General features: G+C 37.7%; 1 protein-coding gene across 4 annotated transcripts in view; it reads left to right on the forward strand.

Annotated features, from left to right (window-relative positions):
* Positions 1 to 22,418, forward strand: part of PRKAA2 (protein kinase AMP-activated catalytic subunit alpha 2) — an 84,603-nt gene that overhangs the window by 19,468 nt on the left and 42,717 nt on the right. For 2 of the 4 annotated variants that reach the window (XM_062191403.1, XM_062191404.1), the window contains one exon: positions 7,868 to 8,009. The exons of the other annotated variants lie outside the window; for them this stretch is intronic. In XM_062191403.1, coding sequence (XP_062047387.1) covers positions 7,868 to 8,009 — 142 coding nt within the window. The remainder of the gene's footprint in view (positions 1 to 7,867; positions 8,010 to 22,418) is intronic. 4 annotated transcript variants of the gene reach the window in all.

The raw sequence follows: 22,418 nt of genomic DNA on the forward strand, positions 1-22,418 counted from the left end.
CCATTGCTTTGCTGTCTTCTTGGTGCCTTCACTGGGGGACTTCTGAAAGATTTAGTGCTCATTTTTGTAGCCTAGATTTTAAGTTAGACCATCCCAAATGTACCTGAAGACGCTTTGTTCAGCTATATTCAGTTGTATAGTGCTACATATACATTTAAAGGCTAATAACTTAGCAGGGGCACAATACTATGAGTATTGAGAAAGAAGGTCTTCAAGCATCACCAAAGTTGCTTACAAACAGTTGTTTTTGTACAGGTTTAGGCCTGTAGAAGCGTGAGAAATACCACACGCACCCGCTGGTTCAGTGAAGCGTAATAAATATGGGTTAAGCATTCCTAATCCAAAAAAAAAAAACCAAAAAAACAAAAAAACCCGAGTCTGAAATGCTCAGAAATTCAAAGCTTTGTGAGGATTATGCAGAGTATTTCGGATTTTGGATTTTTGGATTAGTGATACTTGACTGGAAAAGTCTATACAGATATCCCCCAATTTTATTTTTTTAAAAAAACTTCTGAACTCTGAAACACTGCTGATTCCAACCTAGTATTTTAGATATGAGATATTCAACCTGTAGTTAGATTCTTTCTATGTCCTAACGTTTTCCCTTCTCTAATTAAAATTATTATGCAATATTTTTGTAGCTTTTCCCACAGAAAGACATTTTGGCAACTCTGCATTGTTCAAGTCTATCACATACGTGAATTGTAATTCATATCTATATTGTCAGTTTATTTTTTTGTTTTATTAGGTATAATATTCTAAATTATGTGGTATGTTGAAATTGAATGCAGGAGTATTTGGTATGAATTAATATGGAATAATGTATACATAGGGAAATGTTTCAAACTATGCTTCAGTAACTTACAGGATCTGCTTGTGGTAGAAAATACTGGATTTCATTTGGGAATGATATTGGAAATTTTAAAAATTATAATCTTTGTAAAGATCAATAGTGTATTGACGCTTGTGTGACATAACGGTGTGAGGTTCTGCATTTTGTGCATCAAGGAAGATGTGTCAGAGCTGGAAAATGTTCAACAAAAAAGCAACCCAGATCATCTAGAGGCAGAAGTAGCTTAAAAGATTTATTCCCTCCAGTGTGGAGTGGTCCTTGGGGATCTAATTAGGACAATCTTAAGAGTTAGAAGTAGAGTTAGGTTTAATCTAGTCCAACATGTTACTCAGTGCAGGAATTTGTCTTATGTGTAGAGATTTGTTTTCTCATAATCCTGACAAATGCCTGAGCTCCCTCTGTTTGAATTTTCATAGTGCAGTTAAGAGGGCTGACTCTGGAGACAGCCTGCCTGATTTTAATCCCTGGCCTTGGCACTTACTGGGAGATACGGGCAAACTCTTAACCTGTCTGTGCCTCCTTTTCCTGGCTTACTTTTGCCAGCAACTGTGTGTCCCTGAGAGTAGACCACAAGGGACCAAACGTTTGACCTCTCCCATTTTGTACTGGGAGAACTGGGAATCAAATAAATGCCAGTGTTATGCATCCTGTGATAAAAAGTACATTTAGAGTATACTAGTCACTATATATATATATATATGTATATATATATATATATATATATATATATATATATGACATCTTCCTCATTGACCAGAGTGCCAGAAAGGGTGGTGAGGAGAGGCTTCAAGAATTTTACTTGAGGGTTTTTAATACACACAATGAAATACTATTCAGCCATAAAAAGAATGGAATCCTGCCATTTACAGCAAAAGGGATAGAACTAGAGGAATTAATGTTAAGTGAATTAAGTCAGACACAGGAAGGCCACTGCTGCGAATGTGGGAGCTAAAGAAAAACAACAACCTCAATATGAAACTAGAATGTTGATTACTAGAGGGTGGAAGGGATACAGGGAGTTTGGATTAAAGAAATAGGTGAAGGGGCTGGTGTTGCAGTACAGCAGGTTAAGCCCCTGCTTCAGACACCTGCATCTCTTTGTGGAGCCCTAGTTCAAGTCCTGGCTGCTTTACTTCCAATCCGCATTCCTGCTAGTACACCTGGGGAGGGAGCAGATTATGGTCCAGTTGCTTGGGCCCCTGTCACCCACATGGGAGACCTGGATGGACTTCTTGGCTCCTGGTTTTGACCTGGCCTAGTCCTGGTTGTTGCAGCCATTTGGGGATGAACCAATAAATAGAAGATCTTTGTTTCTCCCTCTGTCTCTGTTACTCTTCCTTTCAAATAAACAAATAGGTAACTATTTTAAAAATAGGTGAATTGGGGGTGTTTTATGGATTGTGACAAACATACAAATGTAAGATATTAATGGGCATGCAGGGTATGGAACATATGGAAACTACAAAATTATGGATTAAATAAGACAGTAATTTTGCCCTCATGCGAAATCTGAGCAGGTGGTACAGATGGTTGTCACTGCTGATGGTGTAAAAAACTGGGCTGCTCTCATCTGGTGCTCCTTGCTGCCTAAGCCTGACCTCAGGGTTCAAAATGCTGACTTTGAAATGGAGGAAAGGATGAAGAAGCTGCTGCCAGGAACATTTCTGCTTACATGTAATTAGCCAAAAGCTATGCACATGGAGACATCTACTTACAAGAAATGGATGGATATGGTCTGTACTCTGAGTAGCCTTGCACTCAGATGTCATTTGACAGTCATGTCTTTGAAATAAAGATGTGGTAGACACTAGGAACAGAGAGCTGTGTCACAGTTACTTTGTTCCTCAGTTCTGGAGAGTAGTGTGAGTGTAATTAACATAGCAATTACCATGGTAGGCAGTCATTAAATAGTTTGTTCAACAAGTGAATTTCCCTTTTGGCTCCTGTAAAAATAGGTATTGACATTATAAATTATGGCAAGTTTGTCCAGTCAGTGTTTTTATAGTATTCTTCCTTTCTTTCTTCTTTTTATTTTTGCCAGGCAGAGTTAGACAGTAAGAGAGAGAGACAGAGAGAAAGGTCTTCCTTGTGCCATCCTCCACTGCCTTCCCGGGCCACAGCAGAGAGCTGGACTGGAAGAAGAGCTACTGGGAAAGAACCTGCGCCCCAACCAGGACTAGAACCCGGGGTGCTGGCGCCACAGGCGGAGGATTAGCCAAGTGAGCCTTGGCGCCAGCCTCTTTCTTTCTTTTTTAAAGAATCACCTGTTTCTCCTTCCTTCCTTCCTTCCTTCCTTTCCTCTTTTCTTCCTTTCTTCTTTTCTTCTTCTTCTTCTTCTTTTTTTTTTTTTTAAGATTTCTTTATTTATTTGAAAGTCAGAGTTACAGAGAGGCAGAGGTTCACTTCCCAAATGGCTGCAATGGCTGGAGCTAGGCCGATCCAAAGCCAAGAGCCATGAGCTTCTTCTGCATCTCCCACAGCGGTGCAGGGGTCCAAGCACTTGGGCCATCTTCCACTGCTTTCCCAGGCCATAGCAGAGAGCTGGATGGGATGTGAAGCAGCCAGGACTCAAACTGGCACCCATATGGGATGCCAGCACTGCAGGTAACAGTTTAACCTGCTACGCCACAGTGCCAGCCCCTATAGTATTCTTTCTCATTTACTCTTTGTAAATAAGGTTTCCCTGGCAGTCTTCAAATAGATATAATACCATACAAATTTAAATCAGCTCTTTTGTTGCTGCTATTTTTTCCCCCACTGAAACTTAGAGGCCTATTAAAAATCTGTGCTTCATGTGTCTGTGATCATCATAGTCCCAGCACATAGACTTAGCAAGGGTTTTTAGATTGCCTATATGAATGGGAATACCTTTGATGAAATCAAAGCCTTTCCATTAATTTCTCTTCTTTTAAATCACTTGAAGGAAAATTTATGTCATTAATATATATAGCAAAAATTCATGGTCTTAAATTGTTTTATTACAAGAACTTCAGGAATATTCATTAGCTTTTAGGTAGAATATGATTATGACAGATTATTTGGATTTCATTAATTATGGTTAAGTACTAATTCACTTAAGGAGTTATTAGGCAAAAAAAAGCTGGGCCCGGTGCCGTGGCTCACTTGGTTAATCCTCCATCTGCAGCGCTGGCATCCCATATAGGCGCCGGTTCTAGTCCTGGTTGCCCCTCTTCCAGTCCAGCTCTCTGCTGTGGCCCGGGAGGGCAGTGGAGAATGGCCCAAGTGCTTGGGCTCCTGCACCCGCATGGGAGACCAGGAAGAGGCACCTGGCTCCTGGCTTCGGATCGGCGCAGTGCTGGCCGTGGCGGCCATTTTGGGGGTGAACCTATGGAAGGAAGACCTTTCTCTCTGTCTCTCTCTGTCTGTAACTCTGTCAAATAAATAAATAAATAAGCTAGTATAATTCAACAAAAAGAAGGCAAATCTTAATATGTTTGACCGTTTTGACCTCAGATATCTAAATAGCCTGTGTGCTTAACCCTTTCAAGGGAAAATGCCATTTTTTTCCATTGTTTCATAGAGAAGGTTTTCTTCGTGTGTAAAGATAAATGAGCTAATTGTTTGCTCAGATTTCATACACTAATGCTTTATATTGTTTTCTGAGTGAATTCACTCACTTTTTTTGTTTCTTTGTTTTCCAGAGTAACCATGTGGCATTAAAAACAAAACACCCATCTGCTTGGCTGGTAGAGTCCTTTGTCTTACCTCTTTGATCTGGAAAGATCACATGTGTTCTCAGTAGGCAGTTATTTTAGCTGTGGTTTTGACTATCAAATAGGAAAGGAGGAATTTAATTCTTCTTTCTCCTTATACTGCAGATGAGATAGGAGATTGCAGTGCTAGTAACTGTCATTGAGGCTGTCAGGGATTTGGGAAAGACAAAGCTGTTAGGCAACCAGACAAGGATTTGGGCATTTTAAAATCTCTACAGGTGAGTAATATAGGAACCAAGAGACCATCTACGTTGTTTTCATGGAATAAGAAGTCCCTGGAATCAGTAGTGGTTTTGTGAATCCCCGAAAGCACATTTTGAGATGTTAGAAAGTTAGGTTGCTTGCATTTCATTTCTTCCAATGTGTTTGTTTTCTATGAGGGGAAAGAAGCTTTCAAGCTTCATTAAAGTTTTTGTGATAATTTACTATTTGAGAAATTGTTAAGGTAAAACTCCTCTCCAGAGACAGGAAGCTCAGTGATATGTAACTTAGCCCATTTCATGTTTGGGATGTTGTTTTGCTGTGGTTAAACATGCTGGCCCTGAAGTCAGACAATTTCTGATCACATTGTGCCACCACTTAACCATGTGACCATGTGTGAGTCATTTAACTTCTCTGTGCCTTAGGTTTCTTGTCTGTGTACTTGAGGACAATAATACTTCCTCACATTGTTATAGGATTGAGTGAGTGGGGCAGCTAGCACTTAAAATAATGTTTAGTACATAATAATTACTTACTGTCACTGTTTTTAATATTTTTGTCATAAAGACTTCAAAACTGACTTCAAGAAATATTTAGGAAATAATATCAGCTGATTCCTTTGTTTCTAGCTTATAGGCTGTGTGCGACCAAATGAAATAGAGTACATGGGTTTGGCTAAATAAAAAGAGAATGAATCCTATTTTAGTGTTATTTTTAGAATTTTTATGCATTTGCTTGAGAGAGAGAGAGAGGGAATGGATGAATGAGAATCTCTTGTCCCATGGTTCATTCCCTGAATGCCCACAACAGCCTGGACTGAGCCAGGTCAAAGCCAGGAGCCAAGAATTCAATCTGAATCCCATATGAGGGTGACAGGGACCCAAATACATGAGCCACCATCTGCTGCCTCCTAAAGTATAATAAGCAAGAAGCTAGAATCAGTAGTCGAGTCAGGATTTGAACCCAGGCACTCTGGTATGGGATGTGGGACTCACAGCAGTGTCATAACTACTATGCCAAATGCCTACCCCTATTTAAATTTTGAATGTATCAAATTTGAGAGGTTTGTGGGATATTAACCTTGAAATAGTACATATGAATTCAAAGGAGGGGTAGAGTCATTATATATGAGTGGTACCTGAAACTATGAGAGGTGAATGAGATAACTTAAGGAACTACCTTGGGCCTCATTAAAAACCTGGGGACACTAACCTTTAAAGAATAGGTGAAGGATTTAAAGGAGACATCAGGGTAAGTAGGATAACCAGGAGAGGGCCAGTGCCACCAAATGGGGTAACCAGTGGTGTCCAATGCAACAGTGCCTACAGTAATCTGAGAACTGAGAAGTATCCATGGCTTCATAATTAACAGGTCTTTTATGACCCTTCGTTTCCATAGAGAAGAGGAGATAGAAGCCTGATGGCAGTGAACTTAGGGATGATGATAAGGAAGGAAGAGAAGAAAATAAATTTAGATTACTGGCTTAAGAAATTTCAACGTGACAAGTATTGGAAGCAAGAGGAGGATACTGAATAGATGAGAGTTGGTTTTTTTTTGTTTGTTTGTTTGTTTTTGAGGGTATGGGATGTTGAAAGGTGGAGGAGAAAGAAGTATTAAGAAAATTGAGGAGCCGATGCTGTGGCGTAGCGGCTAAAGCCAACATCTGCAGTGTCAGCATCCCATATAGTTGCCAGTTTGAGTCCCAGCTGCTCTACTTCCCATCCAGCTCTCTGCTATGGCCTGGGAAAGCAGTAGAAGTTGGCTCAAGCATTTGGGCCCCTGCACTTGCATGGGAAACCCAGAGGAAGCTCCTGGCTCCTGGCTTCAGATCAGTGCAACTCCAGCCATTGCAGCCATCTGGGGAGTGAGCCAGTGGATGGAAAACCTCTCTTTCTCTCTCTCTCTCTCTCTCTCTCTCTCTCCCTCCCTCCCTCCCTCCCTCCCTCCCTCCCTCTGTAACTCTGCCTTTCAAATAAATAAATAAATAAATCTAAAAGAAAAGAAAGTTGAATATAAGAGTACTGTAAGGAAGATGGTTTGAAGGACAAGTTGATGAAACTGGGCTTGGCCTGGAGGGGACCACAACATCTCTGAGGCTGGAGGAAAGAAGTAAATGTTGAACATGGAAGAAATTATACTCCTGTAATTTTATTTTCTCCAAATAAATAAAAAGGAACTTTTTCAGATGAAAGAAATCAATGTAGAGAGATTTCTGGGGGAAATATGGAAGAGGCAACTGAGAAATTTGTTCCCTGAAGGAAGGATTTTTCATCTGAATATTATTAAATATATTAAATATTATAAATATTATTATATCCCTTAAATCCACTTTGTAGTCTTATCCACACTATAAATGTGTTATATGAACAAAGGAAAAGACTACTGTTTCATTTATTGTAGTATATATTTATTGAGTCTGTGTATGAAACATTGCTCTCATACTTCCAGGGAGATTCTAATGAATACTGGCCATCTTATTCAAGGAGCATCTGAACTAATAGTAACCATTTAGGGCATATAATTTGTCACAAATGTAAATGGCTATCACACATTTAAAATAGCAAATGACATACAACTTTTATCAACAGAGGGTTTGAAGGAAGTAAAGATCCCTTCAAATAGGTCAATCAGGCATTATGGAAAAGGTTTTTAAAAAGGGCTACATGTGGATTTTCCGAAGAAATAGTTGTGACTTTTTGACTTAATACAGCAACCATTTATTCTATTATAGGACTAGCAATAAGTAAAAGAGGAAAAATAAGATTAACAAACACAATGAATTCTATTCTGTCTAAAATATATCCTAAAGTTGCTGATATTTTTCTGTAGGAATGTAGAATTCCATAATCCTTTAAATAACTGTTTAATGAACAGAGGATATAGTGATGACTAAGAAAGTTTCTGTCTTCAAGGCGTATATATTTTAATAGGAGAGGAGGAAGTGAAAAGAAAGAACTTTAATTCTGTGTAATAAAAGAAAAGTGGTAGATATGAATAAAGAAATTTAGGGTACAGTGGAAGAAAGCATGAATAAATGATTATTTTCATATGACAACATGTTTTCTTTTTTTTCCTTCAGTTGGAGAACATCAATTGACAGGCCATAAAGTGGCAGTTAAAATCTTAAATAGACAGAAGATTCGCAGTTTAGATGTTGTTGGAAAAATAAAACGAGAAATTCAAAATCTAAAACTGTTTCGCCATCCTCATATTATCAAACTGTAAGTATTTTTGTACATAGTAATACAAAAGAGAATTGTCTTAAAATATTTTTAGGAATTTTGCAAGTAATTATTTACCTTTAGTTAATTATTTACAAAAATAGATTTTAAATATTCACATTCAGCAAGTGTTAATATGTTTAATATCTCACAATTCTTACTTGCATCCTCTTGGTTTAAAATTAAGTCATTGTTTTTTAAAATTGGTAGTATTTTCAGGTGATGAATGCAGCCTTAGAAATGTACTATTTAGTATTCACTTTAAGTATCATTTAAGATTTTGATATTCTTGGGTTCAGTTTTGTAAATTTTTTCTAGTCACTTTCCATGAATGTATCAGGTAATTTTCCTTTTGGAAAGTAAAAGGTAACTGCTAAAGGTTTCCACCATGCTATAAATTATATGTAGAACTAACTGCAAGTGACACTGTAATTACAAATGGTGAAATTTTTAGGATAACAAATGAATTTTTTGAAGTTATAAACTTAAAAAGATAACTAAACACTAAGAGATAAATAAGCCAGATAATTCATTAAATTAAAAGATAACTTAAAATTGACTAGACATATAGAAAATGTATACATTAAGTATACGGTGACAATTTTCAATCATTTAAAGTTTTTGCTGTTTAACATTTATTAAGAAAATGTAATATGCTAGACATAGAAAATTGTGTTTTTTATCTTAAAGCTTGGATACGGTTTTGCAAAATAAATATTAATTTTACCATTGAGTATTTTATTAATAGTTCTATTGAGTACCCCAGAGTTTGTACTGAACTTTTTACATAAATAATTTTGTCTTATCCTCATGATAAGTGTATGAAGTAGACTTATTTTCTAGAAAAAGAACCTGCATATTTAGAGCCACAGACATGGTAACTGAGTTCAGATCTGACTCCAAATGCTACACTGTTAATCTGTTCTCCAGGACTCCAGTCTTTCTCAAAACATATAGTTCTATAAATTCCTTTCAAAAGAAAGATAAATTTGTGAATCTCTCATTTTAACTTAATTGTTTTTTAACCTATTACTTAAGTGCTGCATGTAGAAACAAAAAACTAAATATACACTTTCAAATACATACAGTTTCAATATATTTATGAAACCAAAATAAATTCACAATTTAAATATAATTAATATATAATAATTTAAATATAATTAAATTAAATAAATGAAGTTCAAAGTAATATCAGTAGTGTAGCGTGACAAATAAGGATGCTTTGTAAAACCAAATCATTATTAGTAAGTTTAATAGTAGATATTGGAGGAAGAGAGCCAATATTCTGTAATTTGATTCAAATATATTGTTGCAGAGAAGGCCTATTTAAGTGTATTGTAAAAAAAAAAAAAAGAGCAGTGTTAATATCTTTGAGATTTTAATTGCTAATTCTTTAAAATCAGACATTTAGCCAAAACTTTGTCAGCAAGGCTTCTTGGAATGTCAGTGTTCATGGAGGGGCAGCAGCTTGGCAACTATGAAGTTTCACTGTTTATTTAATTACAAAGTTAGTATTTAGTTGTGGTTGGCAGAATAATCAACCTCCTAATCCCCAGAACTTGTGATAGTGTTGTTTTGTGGCAAAGGGGAATTAAAGCTGTGGGTGAAATTAAGGTTGCTAATCAATTGACGTTACAAAAGGGAGATTATCTTGGATTTTCTGGGTGGGCCCAATAAAATAATGATCCTTAAAGGAAGAAGAGAAGGTGGAACTAGAAGACATAGAAAGGGTCATTGAGCATCGAATCAAGGTTAGGGTGCTAAGATGTGAGGAAGACTCCCATGGCTGTTGCTGGCCTTGAAGGCAGAAGGGGGTCATGAGCCAGGAAATGCATGTGGTCTCTAAAAGCTCAGATTCTGTCCCTAAAGCTTTCAGAAGGCAGCACAGCTCTCCGACAACCTGATTTTGGCTCAGTCAGATGTGTGTCAGGCATCTGATATGCATATGTTGTCTCAAACCACTGAAGTTTGAAGTATGACAGTAATAGGAAACTAATATAGTAATTTTCTTGAAATCCTTAAATGAGTGACCATCTTATTCCTATTATTGCTGGGATTTGCAATATTCATTTTGCTTTACTGCTGGACTTCTTGTTAGGGAAGTATTACAGATTGTTATGTTCAGTTAGGGGACCCATTAATAGTGCAGTTTACCAAGAGCATGGCTATGCCACTGACTGTCCAGAGTAGTCTTTTTTAGGTTGGGAGTGCCACTGGGTGATCTGTAATGACTGAATTCTCACACTACTGCCATGAGACTATTCTGCTGTTGAGCTTCAATGTTATGTATAAACAAAAATGAGGCCGCTGAACTTGCATGGTGATACTTGATTATAATGTTGTCATCTAGGACTGATGTGCTAGATGATACAGAATATGCATACAGAGGTTCCTAAAAATTATTATCTGAGTTATCTGATATTATGTGAGTTTTCTCTTCTTTTCCTTTAAAATGGGATACCTTTCAGTGTGTTTGAGGATTAAATGTGTCAGCATGGTTGTAATACATCATGTTTGATGAACAACGCCCAAAGCAGGAATTAGCAACCTGCGAACTGATTCCAGTCCTTTCTCATGGCTCCATATTATTTTCAGTTAATGGAAACAGTTCACGTCTGGCTTTGACTGCATGTTAGTAATGACTTTATTTCATTATGAAATGACTTCCAAGTGAAATCTCCTCGCTTTTTCCCACTCAGTAGCCACTTCTGTAAGAGGGGAAGGCTAAAATGGCCAGACTACGAGGATCATATGCCAGAGAGAGAGTGGAAAAGGGAGAGGCCTCCGTGTTTGCCTTATTCCTTGACCCCATTATGTTAGAATGCTCACCATTAAGACCCAAGGAAATGTTGCCCTTTTGGGATATGAGTCCCAGAATCTATTCTGTTCTTAAAAACATAGAGAGATTTTGTCAACGAAATCTTCGTGGGGATTTAAATTCTTACTTTTTAAGTTATCAGTTTCTTCTTGATTCCAGTTCTATAATTATTTCAAATTGTTTAAATTTTGTTTGGCTAATTAACTCATCTGATTTACAATTATTTATTATTTGCTGTTTTGTTTTTTGATGGAATGAAAGAACATCCTCAGAACTGGTCAGACGTATTTGGCTCAGGTGAATTTAATGTTTAAAGCTCTAGCTTCCTTTATAATTGCCTCTTTAATTGTGGATCTAATTTTCAAAAAAATGTTTATGTATTCTTACTACAGACCAAACTTGTTGATATAGTTTCAAATAGTGACCCAAGCATAAGTTATTTAAGTAGAAGAGAGACCTGATCCTTTGGCTTTATTTTGTGCAATTTTAGACTAACCGCCAGAAATAACTTCTAGCTGCAAAGTGGGTCTCTGGAATTAGCAAGAAAGTTTGAACACTGAATAACAAGAATAAGAGATGTTTATTACATGGTTTCTCTTATCAACTCAAAAGTATATATTTATGTAAAATAATTGTAAAACCCTAAATCTAAAATATTAAAAGAAAAATAGCTTTTCAAGGAAAATTTCAAGTTTCTCATGAGCTAGAATCTGTTGAATTAATTCATTTAAAGATTTATTTATTTATTTAAAAGGCAGAGTGACAGAGACGAAGAGGGAGAGGGAAAGAGAGAGAGAGACAGAATATCTTCCAACTGCTGGTTCCCTCTCCAAGTACCCACAAAAGCCTAGACTGGGCACAGAACTCCATGTGAGTCTCCCACACAGGTGACAGGAACCTCAGCACTTGAGCCATCATTTATTGCCTCCCAATTTGCTGGTTCATTCCCCAAATGGCTGCAACGGCTGGACCCAGGCAGGCTGGAAGCCAGAAGCTTCTTCTAAATCTCTCACATAGGTGCAGGGCCCAACACTTGGGCCATTGGTTGCTTTCCCAGGCACATTAGCAGGGAGTTGGATTGGAAAGGGAACAGTTGGGTCTTGAACCGGTGCCCATATGGGATGCTGTAATTGTTAAGTGGTGGCTTAATCTGCTCCAATACAACTGTGGCCTCTCTTCTTAAAAAGTTTTTTAATGGTCCTCTCTATCTTTTGGCCATGAAATATTGATGTATTTTTGCATAATTAATCTGTTAAGGTGTCATTTGTCATCTCTGTGCTAAAGATCTCTAAACCTATGTTTCTGGCCTATTTATTTCTTCTGAATCATGAACACATTTATTCAGCTTTTTATTGTGTGTGTTCATTCTGAAGCAACAGTCATCTGAAACTAAATTGAACTTTACTTTCTCTCCCAAACCTACTGCTCTTTCTTTTTATGTTATGTATGTATGTGTGTGAATGAAAACCCTATTCATGCAGTTTCCCAAGCCCAAAACTTGTACTTAATTTGTAATTCCTCTTTTTCTCACATCATTTACACATCATCAAATTCTACAACTTTTTCCTAAGTGCTTCCCAAATCAGTCCACTTTACTGTGCTCCTACTCTCTAGTCACCATATTTTTTTGCTTGCACTTGAACTATTACATCTGCTTAGAAAACTTTACCCACTTCCCCCTCTCTTTAGGTTGCCAATTTCAGTTTGTTTTTAGATCTTGCCCCTTAAATGCAATTACCTCCAGAAAACCTGCTTTACTGCCTGAGACTCGGTTAGGGTCTATCATCTGTGCTCCTGGAGAATCTCATGTTTACTTTTTCCAAAACCCTTAATACTATGTTATAATTGCTCATTTTCTTCTTAGTATTCCCCATAAGACTGAATTCCTTAGGAGCAGGAACTATGTCTCTTGTTTGTTTCTTTAGTGAGTCACTGAATTTTTATTGACCATCTACTATCTGATGGGTGCCATTCTAGGCATTGGGGATACAATGGTGAAAGCTGGTCAGGTTCTCTGATGTTATGGTGTTTATTTTCAAGCATATACAGATAGAGGATAAATACATGAACAAAATTATTTAGGCACTGATGGGTGCTGGAAGGAGAATGAAATGTGGTGCTGTCATAGAGTGTGATTAGGAAGGAGGAAGTTTTAGTGTAGATTAAGTTATGGGGAAAGCCTCATTGAAGAGGTAGAGTTTGAGCTAAGACCTAAAGGATGATAAAGATCTGTGCATTTGACGACTTAGAAGCTGTGTTTTTAAAGCAAGTGGAAGAGCAACCCCCAAATGATGAAATAAACAACAAAGCTTTGCTTGAAGGCTTTACTAAGAGTTTTGTATTTTGTTCTTTTTAAAAAAAAATTATTAAAATACAGTATACATACCAAGAAATGCAAATAAGTGAATAAATAAAATTTTAATCCTTTGATCACACTTATAACCAATGTTCAAATTAAGAGCCACATGTGACTAGTACCCATGAGTCCTGACTGTTCCCTCCCTCTCCTTTTCTTCTTTTTTAAATATGAGAAACAATAGTATATTGTCAGTTTCATAGTATAATCCAGTGATGCAATATTTATATAATACATACCAAATGTGATGTAACTATATAATGAATAACAAGAAATACACACAGTTTATATATTCTTTCTACATAATAATTACCAAAGTTAAGAGAAAATATAGTATTTGTGTTTTGGTGTCTAGCTATTTTACTTAGCATAATGATCTCCAGTCGTATCCATTTTGTTGCAAATGTCAGGATTTCATTCTTTTTTTATGGATAATATTTAATCATGTATATATATACCACATTTTCTTCAAATAGTCATTGGATGGCCATGACGGACATCTAGGTCGATCCCATATCTTAGCCGTTGTGAATTGAGCTGCTGTTAATGTGAGTGTAGGTCACTCTTTCATATGCTTCCTTTATTTCCTTTGGATATATTCCTAGGAGTAGGATAGCTGGGTCATATGGTAGATCTATTTTTAGTTTTCTGAGGAATCTCCATTCTGGCTTCCGTAATGGTTGTACCAGTTTACATTTTCACCAACAGCATATTAGGATAACTTTTTCTCTACATCCTCACCAGCATTTGTTATCTTTTGATTTTTGCATAATAGTCATTTAAAGTGGGGTTAGGTAATACCTTATTGGTATTTTTTATTTGCATTTTCCCTGATGGCTAGAGATCTTAATCATTTTTAATGTGTTTTTTGGCCATTTTTATTCCATCCATGAAAAATGATATATCATAATGCCCATTTTTTAATTGGATTGTATCTTTTGTTTATGTTGAGTTTCTTGAGCTTCTTTTATATTCTGGATTTTTTAAATTATTTTTATTTTTTAAAATTTTTTGACAGGCAGAGTTAGTGAGAGAGAGAGAGAGAGAGAGAAAAAGGTCTTCCTTCCGTTGGTTCAACCCCCAAGTGGCTGCTACAGCCGGCACGCAGCGATGATCCAAGGCCAGGAGCCAGGTGCTTCCTCCTGGTCTCCCATGCGGGTGCCAGGCCCAAGCACTTGGGCCATCCTCCACTGCCTTCCCGGGCCACAGCAGAGAGCTGGACTGGAAGAGGAGCAACCGGGACAGAATGCGGTGCCTCAACCAGGACTAGAACCCTGGGTGCTGGCACCACAGGCAGAGGATTAGCCAAATGAGCTGCAGCGTCGGCCTATATTCTGAATATTAATCCTTTATCAAATGCATAGTTTAAAAATAGTTTCTCCCATTCTGTCAGTGGCCTCTTCACTTTGTTGTTTCCTTTGCTGTTCAAAAACTTCTTACCTTGATGTAATCCTATGTGTCTCTTATTTTTTATTGCTTGTGCTTCTAGGATCTTATCCAAAAAGTTTTTGCCTATGCCAATATCACGCAGCATTTTTCTTGTTTTTCTAGTAACTTTATGGTTTTAGGTCTTAAGTTTAGATACTTTGTGAGTTGACTATTGTGACTTGACTTTTATATAGTGTGTATGGTAGGGGTCTTTTTTCAACTTCTGTATGTAGAAACCCAATTTTCCCAACATCATTTGTTGAAGAAATGGTCCTTTCTCCAGTGAAAAATTTTAGCTCATTTGTCAAAGATTAGTTGTATATGCATGGATTGATTTCTGGGATTTCTATTCTGTTCCATTGATCCCCATGTCTATTTTTGTGCCAGTATCAGGCAGATTTGATAATAACAGCCCTGTAGTATGTCTTGAAATCTGGTATTGTGATGTTCCCAGCTTTGTTTTTATTGTTTAGATTGTTGTGGCTATTTGGATTCTTCTGTATTTCCATGTGAATTTTAGGATTGTTTTTTCTAGATTTGTGAAAAATGTCCTTTGTGTTTTGATTGGGATCAGACTGAATTTATAAATTGCTTTAGTAGTATGAATATCTTAGTGATATTAACTCTTCCAATTCATGAATTTGGAAGGTTTTTCCGTGTTTTGTGTCTTCTATTTCTTTCATTAATGTTTTAGAATTTTCATATAGAGACCTTTCACATCCTTGGTTAAATTTATCCCAAGGTATTTAAATTTTTATGTAGCTATTGTGAATGGAACTGATCTTATAAGTTGTTTCTTAGCCAGAGTATTGTTGGCATATAAGAATGCAACTGATTTTATATGCTGTCACTTTGCCTAATTCTCTTACGTGTTCTAATAGACTTTTAGTGGAGTCTTTTGGTTCCCATATGTAAAAATCATGCCATATGCAGATAAGGATAATTTTACATCCCCCTTTCCCATTTGTATTGATTGTTTCTTTTTCTTGCCTAATGGCTCTGGTTAAAACTCCCAGAACTATATTGAAAATAGTGGTGTGAGGGGCGGCGCCATGGCACAGTAGGTTAATTCTCCCCCTGCAGTACCAGTATCCCACATGGGCGCCAGTTCTGGTTCTGGCTGTTCCTCTTCCGATCTGCTCTCTGCTATGGCCTGGGAAAGCAGTGGAGGATGGCCCGGGTTCTCAGGCCCCTGCACCTGCATGGGAGACCAGAAGATGCACCTGGCTTCTGGCTTCAGATCGGCGTAGTTCTGGCCATTGCAGCCATTTGGGGAGTGACCCAATGGAAGACCTTTCCCTCTGTCTTTCCCTCTCACTGTCTGTAATTCTACCTCACAAATAAATAAATAAAATCCTAAAAAAAAAAAAAAGAAAATAGTGGTATGAGTGGGCATCATTGTCTGGTTCCATATTTCAGTGGAAATTCTTCCAGCTTTTGCTCATTCAATATGATGTGGGATGTGTTACATGGATTATATTGAAGTATTGTATTGAAGCATGTTCCTCCTGTACCCAATTTTTAAAAAAGTTGTTATGAAAGGGTGTTGTATTTTATGAAATGCTTTCTCTGCTTCTATTGAGATAATCATTTGGTTTTTATTCTTCATTTTGTAGATGTGATATATTACGTTTGTTGATTTGCATGTGTTGAACCATCCCTGGATCCCTGGGATAAATTCTACTTGGTCTGGATGGATCTTTTCTGGTGTGTTGTTGGATATTATTTGCTAGTATTTTGTGAGAATTTCTGCATGTATATTATTGTAGGGATATTGGTCTATACTTTTTTTTGTTATATCTTTCTCTGGTTTTGGAATTAAAATAATGCTGGCCTCATGGAATGAGTTTGGAAGGGTTTCTTCCCTTTCAATTGCTTTGAATAATTTAAGAACAATTTGATTTAGTTCTTCCTTCAAAGCCTGGTAGAATTCAGCAGTGAAGCCATCTGGTCCTCGGTTTTTATTTGTTTCTGGGCTCTTTCTTGCTGATTAATCTTATTCTTGATTATTTTAATTTGTTCAGGTTTTCTATATCTTTGTCTCTCAATTTTGGTAAATTATATGTGTCCAGAAATCTATCCAATTTTTTTAGATTTTCCAATTTGTTGGTATGTAGCTGTTTGTAATAATTCCTAATGATTTCTTTGTATTTCTGTGGTATCAGTTTATTAATTTTTTCTCTCTGAGTTAATTAATTTGGGTCTTCTCTATTTTATTTGGTTAGTTGAGTAAATGGTTTGCTTATTTTTTCAAAAAAACAACTCTTCATTTCACCAATGTTTTGTATAGTTTTAATTCCTGTTTTATTTATTTCTTCCCTAATTTTTATTCTTTGTCTTATTAATTTGGGGTTTGATTTGTTCTTGTTTTTCTTGGTCCTTGAGATGCATGTTAGATTATTTATTTGATACCTTTCTAATTTTTTGATATAGGCACTTATTGCTATGAACTTTTCTCTTAAAACTGCTTTTTCAGTATCCCATAAGTTTTGATATGTTGTGTTGTCATCTTCATTCATTTCAAGGAACTTTTTGATTTCCCTTTTAATATATCTTCTATGATGCACTGTCCATTCAGGAGCATGTTGTTCAGTCTCCATGTGTGTATATATTTTCTAGAGTTTCTTTTGTTAATTTCCAGCTTCATTACCATTGTGGTAAGAAAAGATACATTAAATGATTTTAATTTGTTTGAATTTATTGAAAGTTGTTTTATAGCCTATTCTAGAGAATGTTCCATGCACTAATGAAACAAGTGTGTATTCTGCAGCTGTGGGGCAAATGTTCTGTAGATATCTGTTAGATCAATTTGATCTACAGTATAGGTTAGCTCTGTTGTTTCTTTGATGATTTTTTTTGTCTAGTTGATTAGTCCATTTGTGAAAGTGAGGGTGTTTAAGTCTCACATTATTATCTTATATTTCCCTTTAGATCTTTTACCATTTGTTTTATACAACTGAGTGTCCTAGAATGGGGTGCATATTCATTTATTATTGTCATATCTTCCTGTTGAATTGATCACTTCATCATTCCATATGACCTTCTTGTGTCTTTTAACAGTTTTTGTCCTAAAGTCTCTCTTTTTTCTAATTTAAGTATAGTGATGCCTTCTCACTTTTCATTTCCATTTGTGTGGTATATATTTTTCCAAACTTTCACTTTAGTGAAGTATGTTTCTTATACACAGCATAGAGATAGGCCTTGTTTCTTATCCATTCAATTTGTATGTTTTAATTGGAGAATTTAGAATATATACTATTTGCATTCAAGGTTATTGTTGATAAGTAATGATCAATCCTGCTATTTTCCTATTAATATTCTTACTGTTTGTTTTGAATCTCCTTTGTTCTTTTACTGGGAGGTATTCTGCCTTCATATTCTTTCACTATGCTGATTTTCTTTCTGTGCTTCTGTGGGTAGTATACCCTTCAGTATCATTTGTAAGGCTGTCTGGATGGTGACAGATTCTTTCAGTTTTTGCTTGTCTTGGAACGTCTTTATTTCACCTTCATTTATTAGTGAGGGCTTCTCTGGGTAACGTGTACTGGGTTGGTAGTTTTTCTTTCTTTTAGGACTTGGACTATATCTCTCCATTCTCATCTTTAGGGTATCTGTTAAGAAATGTGTCAATCTGGTGGAGTTCCTTTAAAGGTGGTCTGATTTTTCTCTCCTGCACATTTTAGGATATTCTGTTAATGTTTTACTTTTGAAAAGTTGTCTATATAATGTGTCATGGTAAGGAGCATATTTCCTAATCATGTCTACTTGGGGTTCTGAGTGCTTACTGTATTTGAATGTCCATATCTTTCTCCAAATTAGAGAAATTTCTGCTTATTCTTTCACTGAATAGGTTTTCTAAGCCATTCTTTTGTCCTATACATTCAGGAACTCCCAAGACCCATATATTTGGTCATTTGGTGGTTTCCCATAGATCCCAAACACTATTTTTTGATCTTTCTAATTTTTTTTGTCCGAGATATTTCAAAAGACCTGTCTTATAGTTTTGAATATTCTTTCTTCTGCCTCTTCAAGTCTGTTGTTAAGGCTTTCCACTGAAGTTTTTATTTGACTTATTGAATGCTTCATTTCTAATATTGGTTTGATTTTTCTTCAATATCTCTTATCTCTATGCAGAATTTCTCATCCATGATTTCTTATGTGTTTCTCTGTACTTTTGAGTAACTTTACAGTTATTCTTTTGAATTCTTTTTCAGGCATTTCATCAGTCTTCCCTTCTTCACAGTCCCATATTCATGTATTATTCTGTTCCTTTTGGGAGTCATATTGCCTTCTTTGGTCATGTTTCTTGTGTTTCTATGTTGAATTTTACGCTTCTGGTGGGTCTCTTGTTTATATATCCTCTGTAAGATGTTTTGTTTTGTTTTTGGTTGAAGGCTTTATTCTTGTGTATGTGCCACGGGTGCTTGATGCAGTGCCTATGATTTATAGTTGAGTTCCAGGGTGTGTGTTGGGTGGGGCCAGGGAGCTTTAGTTGAAGTTTGTGAGTGGGGCAGGAGTCCAGAGTGGCATCCAAGATGCGTGTGGTTTTGCACCTCTGGCTACATTCAGTGGGGGAAGGGGAAATTGGAGGGGGTCAGTGTGTTCAGCATCCCAGCTCTTCTCTGTGCCAGATTGAATCACCTGATTGACAGCCTAGGGTGAGCTCATGGTGCCAGTGGGCACCCTTCAGAGCATCACCCACTCTGCAGTTTCCCCAGACGCCTCTGCAAGAACTGTCCCCAGAATGTAGAGAGCTCTTGAGCCTCTACAGTCAGACCTGGTAGGTACACAGGAACCCAGCTGCAATGCAAGACCTTCTCAGCTCCATGGCCATGTCTAGAACTCCTACAGTCACAGGGTGCATGGGGTCTGCTGTTTGTCCTGAAAACTGCCCTGTCCCTGGTCCCAGTGGCCTCCAACAGTGGTGGAATTGCCCACTGTTTCCTGACTGAGAATAGAGTTCACTGTGTCTCCACTACAACAAATTGAGTCTGATGCTTTGGTGGGGAGAAGGAAGGGAGGCAACATGGCTTGCCTTCATGGGGAACAAAGTGGTTACCAAGACCCCTTCCAGCTCCCCAGGCTGAGTTCAAAGTCAGTGAGAATCATGGAATACTATCTTATTCAAAGTTGCAAGTGATGGGAGCTACAGCAGCCTCCTTTCAGCTTACCCTGGAAAGATGGTGTTTCCCAGCCAGCACCCGGCCATGAAGATGCAGGAGTGGCTGGAAAGAGTGTCAAGCAACCGTGTGTCCTCTCTCTACTTGCTGCCACACAGAGTCTGTTCTGTCCGTTCTCCACTGGAACTGTCTCTCAGTCAGTCCCCTGGAAATGTGGTCCTTCCTTTGTTTTTCTGTTATCTGTTTGTGGCTGTTCAGCCATCTTGGATCCTGATTGGCTTTTTTTTTTTTTTTTTTTTTTTTTAGATTTTATTTTATTTTTTACTTGAGAGTCAGAGTTACACACACACACACACACAGAGAGAGAGAGAGAGAGAGAGAGAGAGAGAGGTCTTCCTCCCCAATTGACCACAATGGACAGAACTGCACTGATCTGAAGCCAGGAGCCAGGAGCTTCTTCTGGGTATCCCACACGGATGCAGGGGCCCAAGGACTTGGGCCATCTTCTACTGCTTTTCCAGGCCACAGCAGAGAGCTGGATTGGAAGAGGAGCAGCTGGGACTAGAACTGGCGCCCATATGGGATGCTGGTGCTTCAGGCCAGGGTGTTCACCCACTGCGCCACAGCGCCGGCCCCTGATTGGCTTGCTTTAAAACTATGTTTTGCTCTAAATCAGAAACTTATGGGGAGTTGGAAGAGTGACATAATAGGACTTGAGTGTACAGTGGGTATGGAGCCTCAAGGGGAAACAGAGAGACCGCTTAGGGAGCTATTGCTATAGTCTAGCTGATAGATTATGGTGGTAGAACCGAAGTGATGTCTAGATTTGTGCTAAATACAAATAACCACTAACCATATGTGCCCATTTAAATTTAAACTTAAACTATTGGGCTGGAGAATGGCAAAGCAGGTTCAACAGGTAAATGCTGGCATCCCAAATTGGAGTGAGGTTTGAGTCCCTACTCTTCTGATTCTGATACAGCTCCCTGCTATTACACCTGAGAAAACAGAAGAAGACCTGAGTGCTTAGGCCCTGCCACCCAAGTGGGAGACCTGGATGGAGTTCTAGGTTTCCTGGTTCCAGCCTGGCTCAGCCCTGGCTGTTGCTGTTACTTGGGGAGTTGAACTATTGGATGGATTATATCTCTATTTCTCTCTCTCCCTTCCTCCCCTTTCCTTCCTACCTTCTCCCTCCTTCTTGGTCACTATGCCTTGCAATGAAATAAAAATAAATCTTTAAAATAAATAAATTTAAATTATTTTAAATTAAAAATTTAGTTCTTTGCTTCAAGTGCTTAATAGCCACATGTAATGAGTAATTACTATGGTGGACAGTGTAGGCATAAAACATTTCTGTCATTGCTGGAAATTCCATTTGACAGAAGTGGTCTAGATAGAAAGAAATTGATGGGTTTAGTATGCATTTTGGAAGTATAAGTAATGAATTATTGATGGAGCAGGGAGGAGAAGGAAAGGGAATGAAGAATCCATCCTTTTTTCAGCTTTAGCAATGGGAATTTTGAGTTTTGGCATGAGCACCTAGGTAGTGATGGTGCTGCCATTTTCTGAGATGGGGTGAATGGAGAAGAAATATGTGAGACACGCATGATCATTAAGAATACTATTTTGGTTATGTTAAGGTGAGAGACCCACTAGATATCTAAATGGAGTTGCCATATGTCATCTTTTCTCCCCAACATCTGGCTCAATAGTCAGTGTTCAATAACTGCTTGTAGCATGCATAAAGAGATACCATTTGAATCAGATCCCTGATAGTTTTGAAGGATAATCAAGAGGGAAATAATGAATGTATGAGAAACATGGAGAAGTGTTAACAAATGGTGTAGTTTGGCTGGTTTACTAAGTTTGTATAGGGAGTTGGAGGAAGATAAGACCAGAAAGATAGGTTGTCAATCCATTCATTTAAGCATTGGGAATATATTAGTATACAAAAAAGGCAACAACAACAAAATCCTTCTTATTGTGGAGCTGTTACTTGTGTGTGTGTGTGTGTGTTTGAGTAGTTGAGGGTGGCAGTGGGGAAATAAACAGTCAACCTTATATTAGTGAAATATATGTTAAATAGTGAAGAGGTGAGGAATATGCCATTCGATATCTACAGGAGGAATGTTATATCCAGAGGGAACGGTAAATACAAAGTTTCTGACGTAGTCTCCTGCAGGCTGGAGACTAAGAGGGCAGAATGGTTTAGTGGGACTGGAATGAGAGATGAGATCTGACATGATTGAGAGCCGTATTGTATAGAGCATGTAGGCCATTTCAAGGACTTTGGTTTTTTTTTTTTTTTTTTTTCTGATCAGACATATGATGTATTCTGACTTACATTTAGATGGTAGCTGGGTTAGAGTGAAATGATGAAAACCAGTTTGGAGTCAGCCAGAGTAATCTGGGTGGTGACTTGGAGCAGAGCATAGTGTGGAGAGTTTTTTTTTTTTTTTTTTGGACAGGCAGAGTTAGAGAAAGAGAGAGAGACAGAAAGGTCTTCTTTCTGTTGGTTCACCCCCCACATGGCTGCTACGGCAGGTGCGCTGTGCCGATCCGAAGCCAGGAGCCAGGTGCTTCCTCCTCGTCTCCCATGTGGGTGCAGAGCCCAAGCACTTGGGCCATCCTCCACTGCCCTCCCAGGCCACAGCAGAGAGCTGGACTGGAAGAGGAGCAACTGGGAC

The sequence above is a fragment of the Lepus europaeus genome, chromosome 5 (genome assembly GCF_033115175.1).
Source record: "Lepus europaeus isolate LE1 chromosome 5, mLepTim1.pri, whole genome shotgun sequence".
Taxonomy (NCBI): domain Eukaryota; kingdom Metazoa; phylum Chordata; class Mammalia; order Lagomorpha; family Leporidae; genus Lepus; species Lepus europaeus.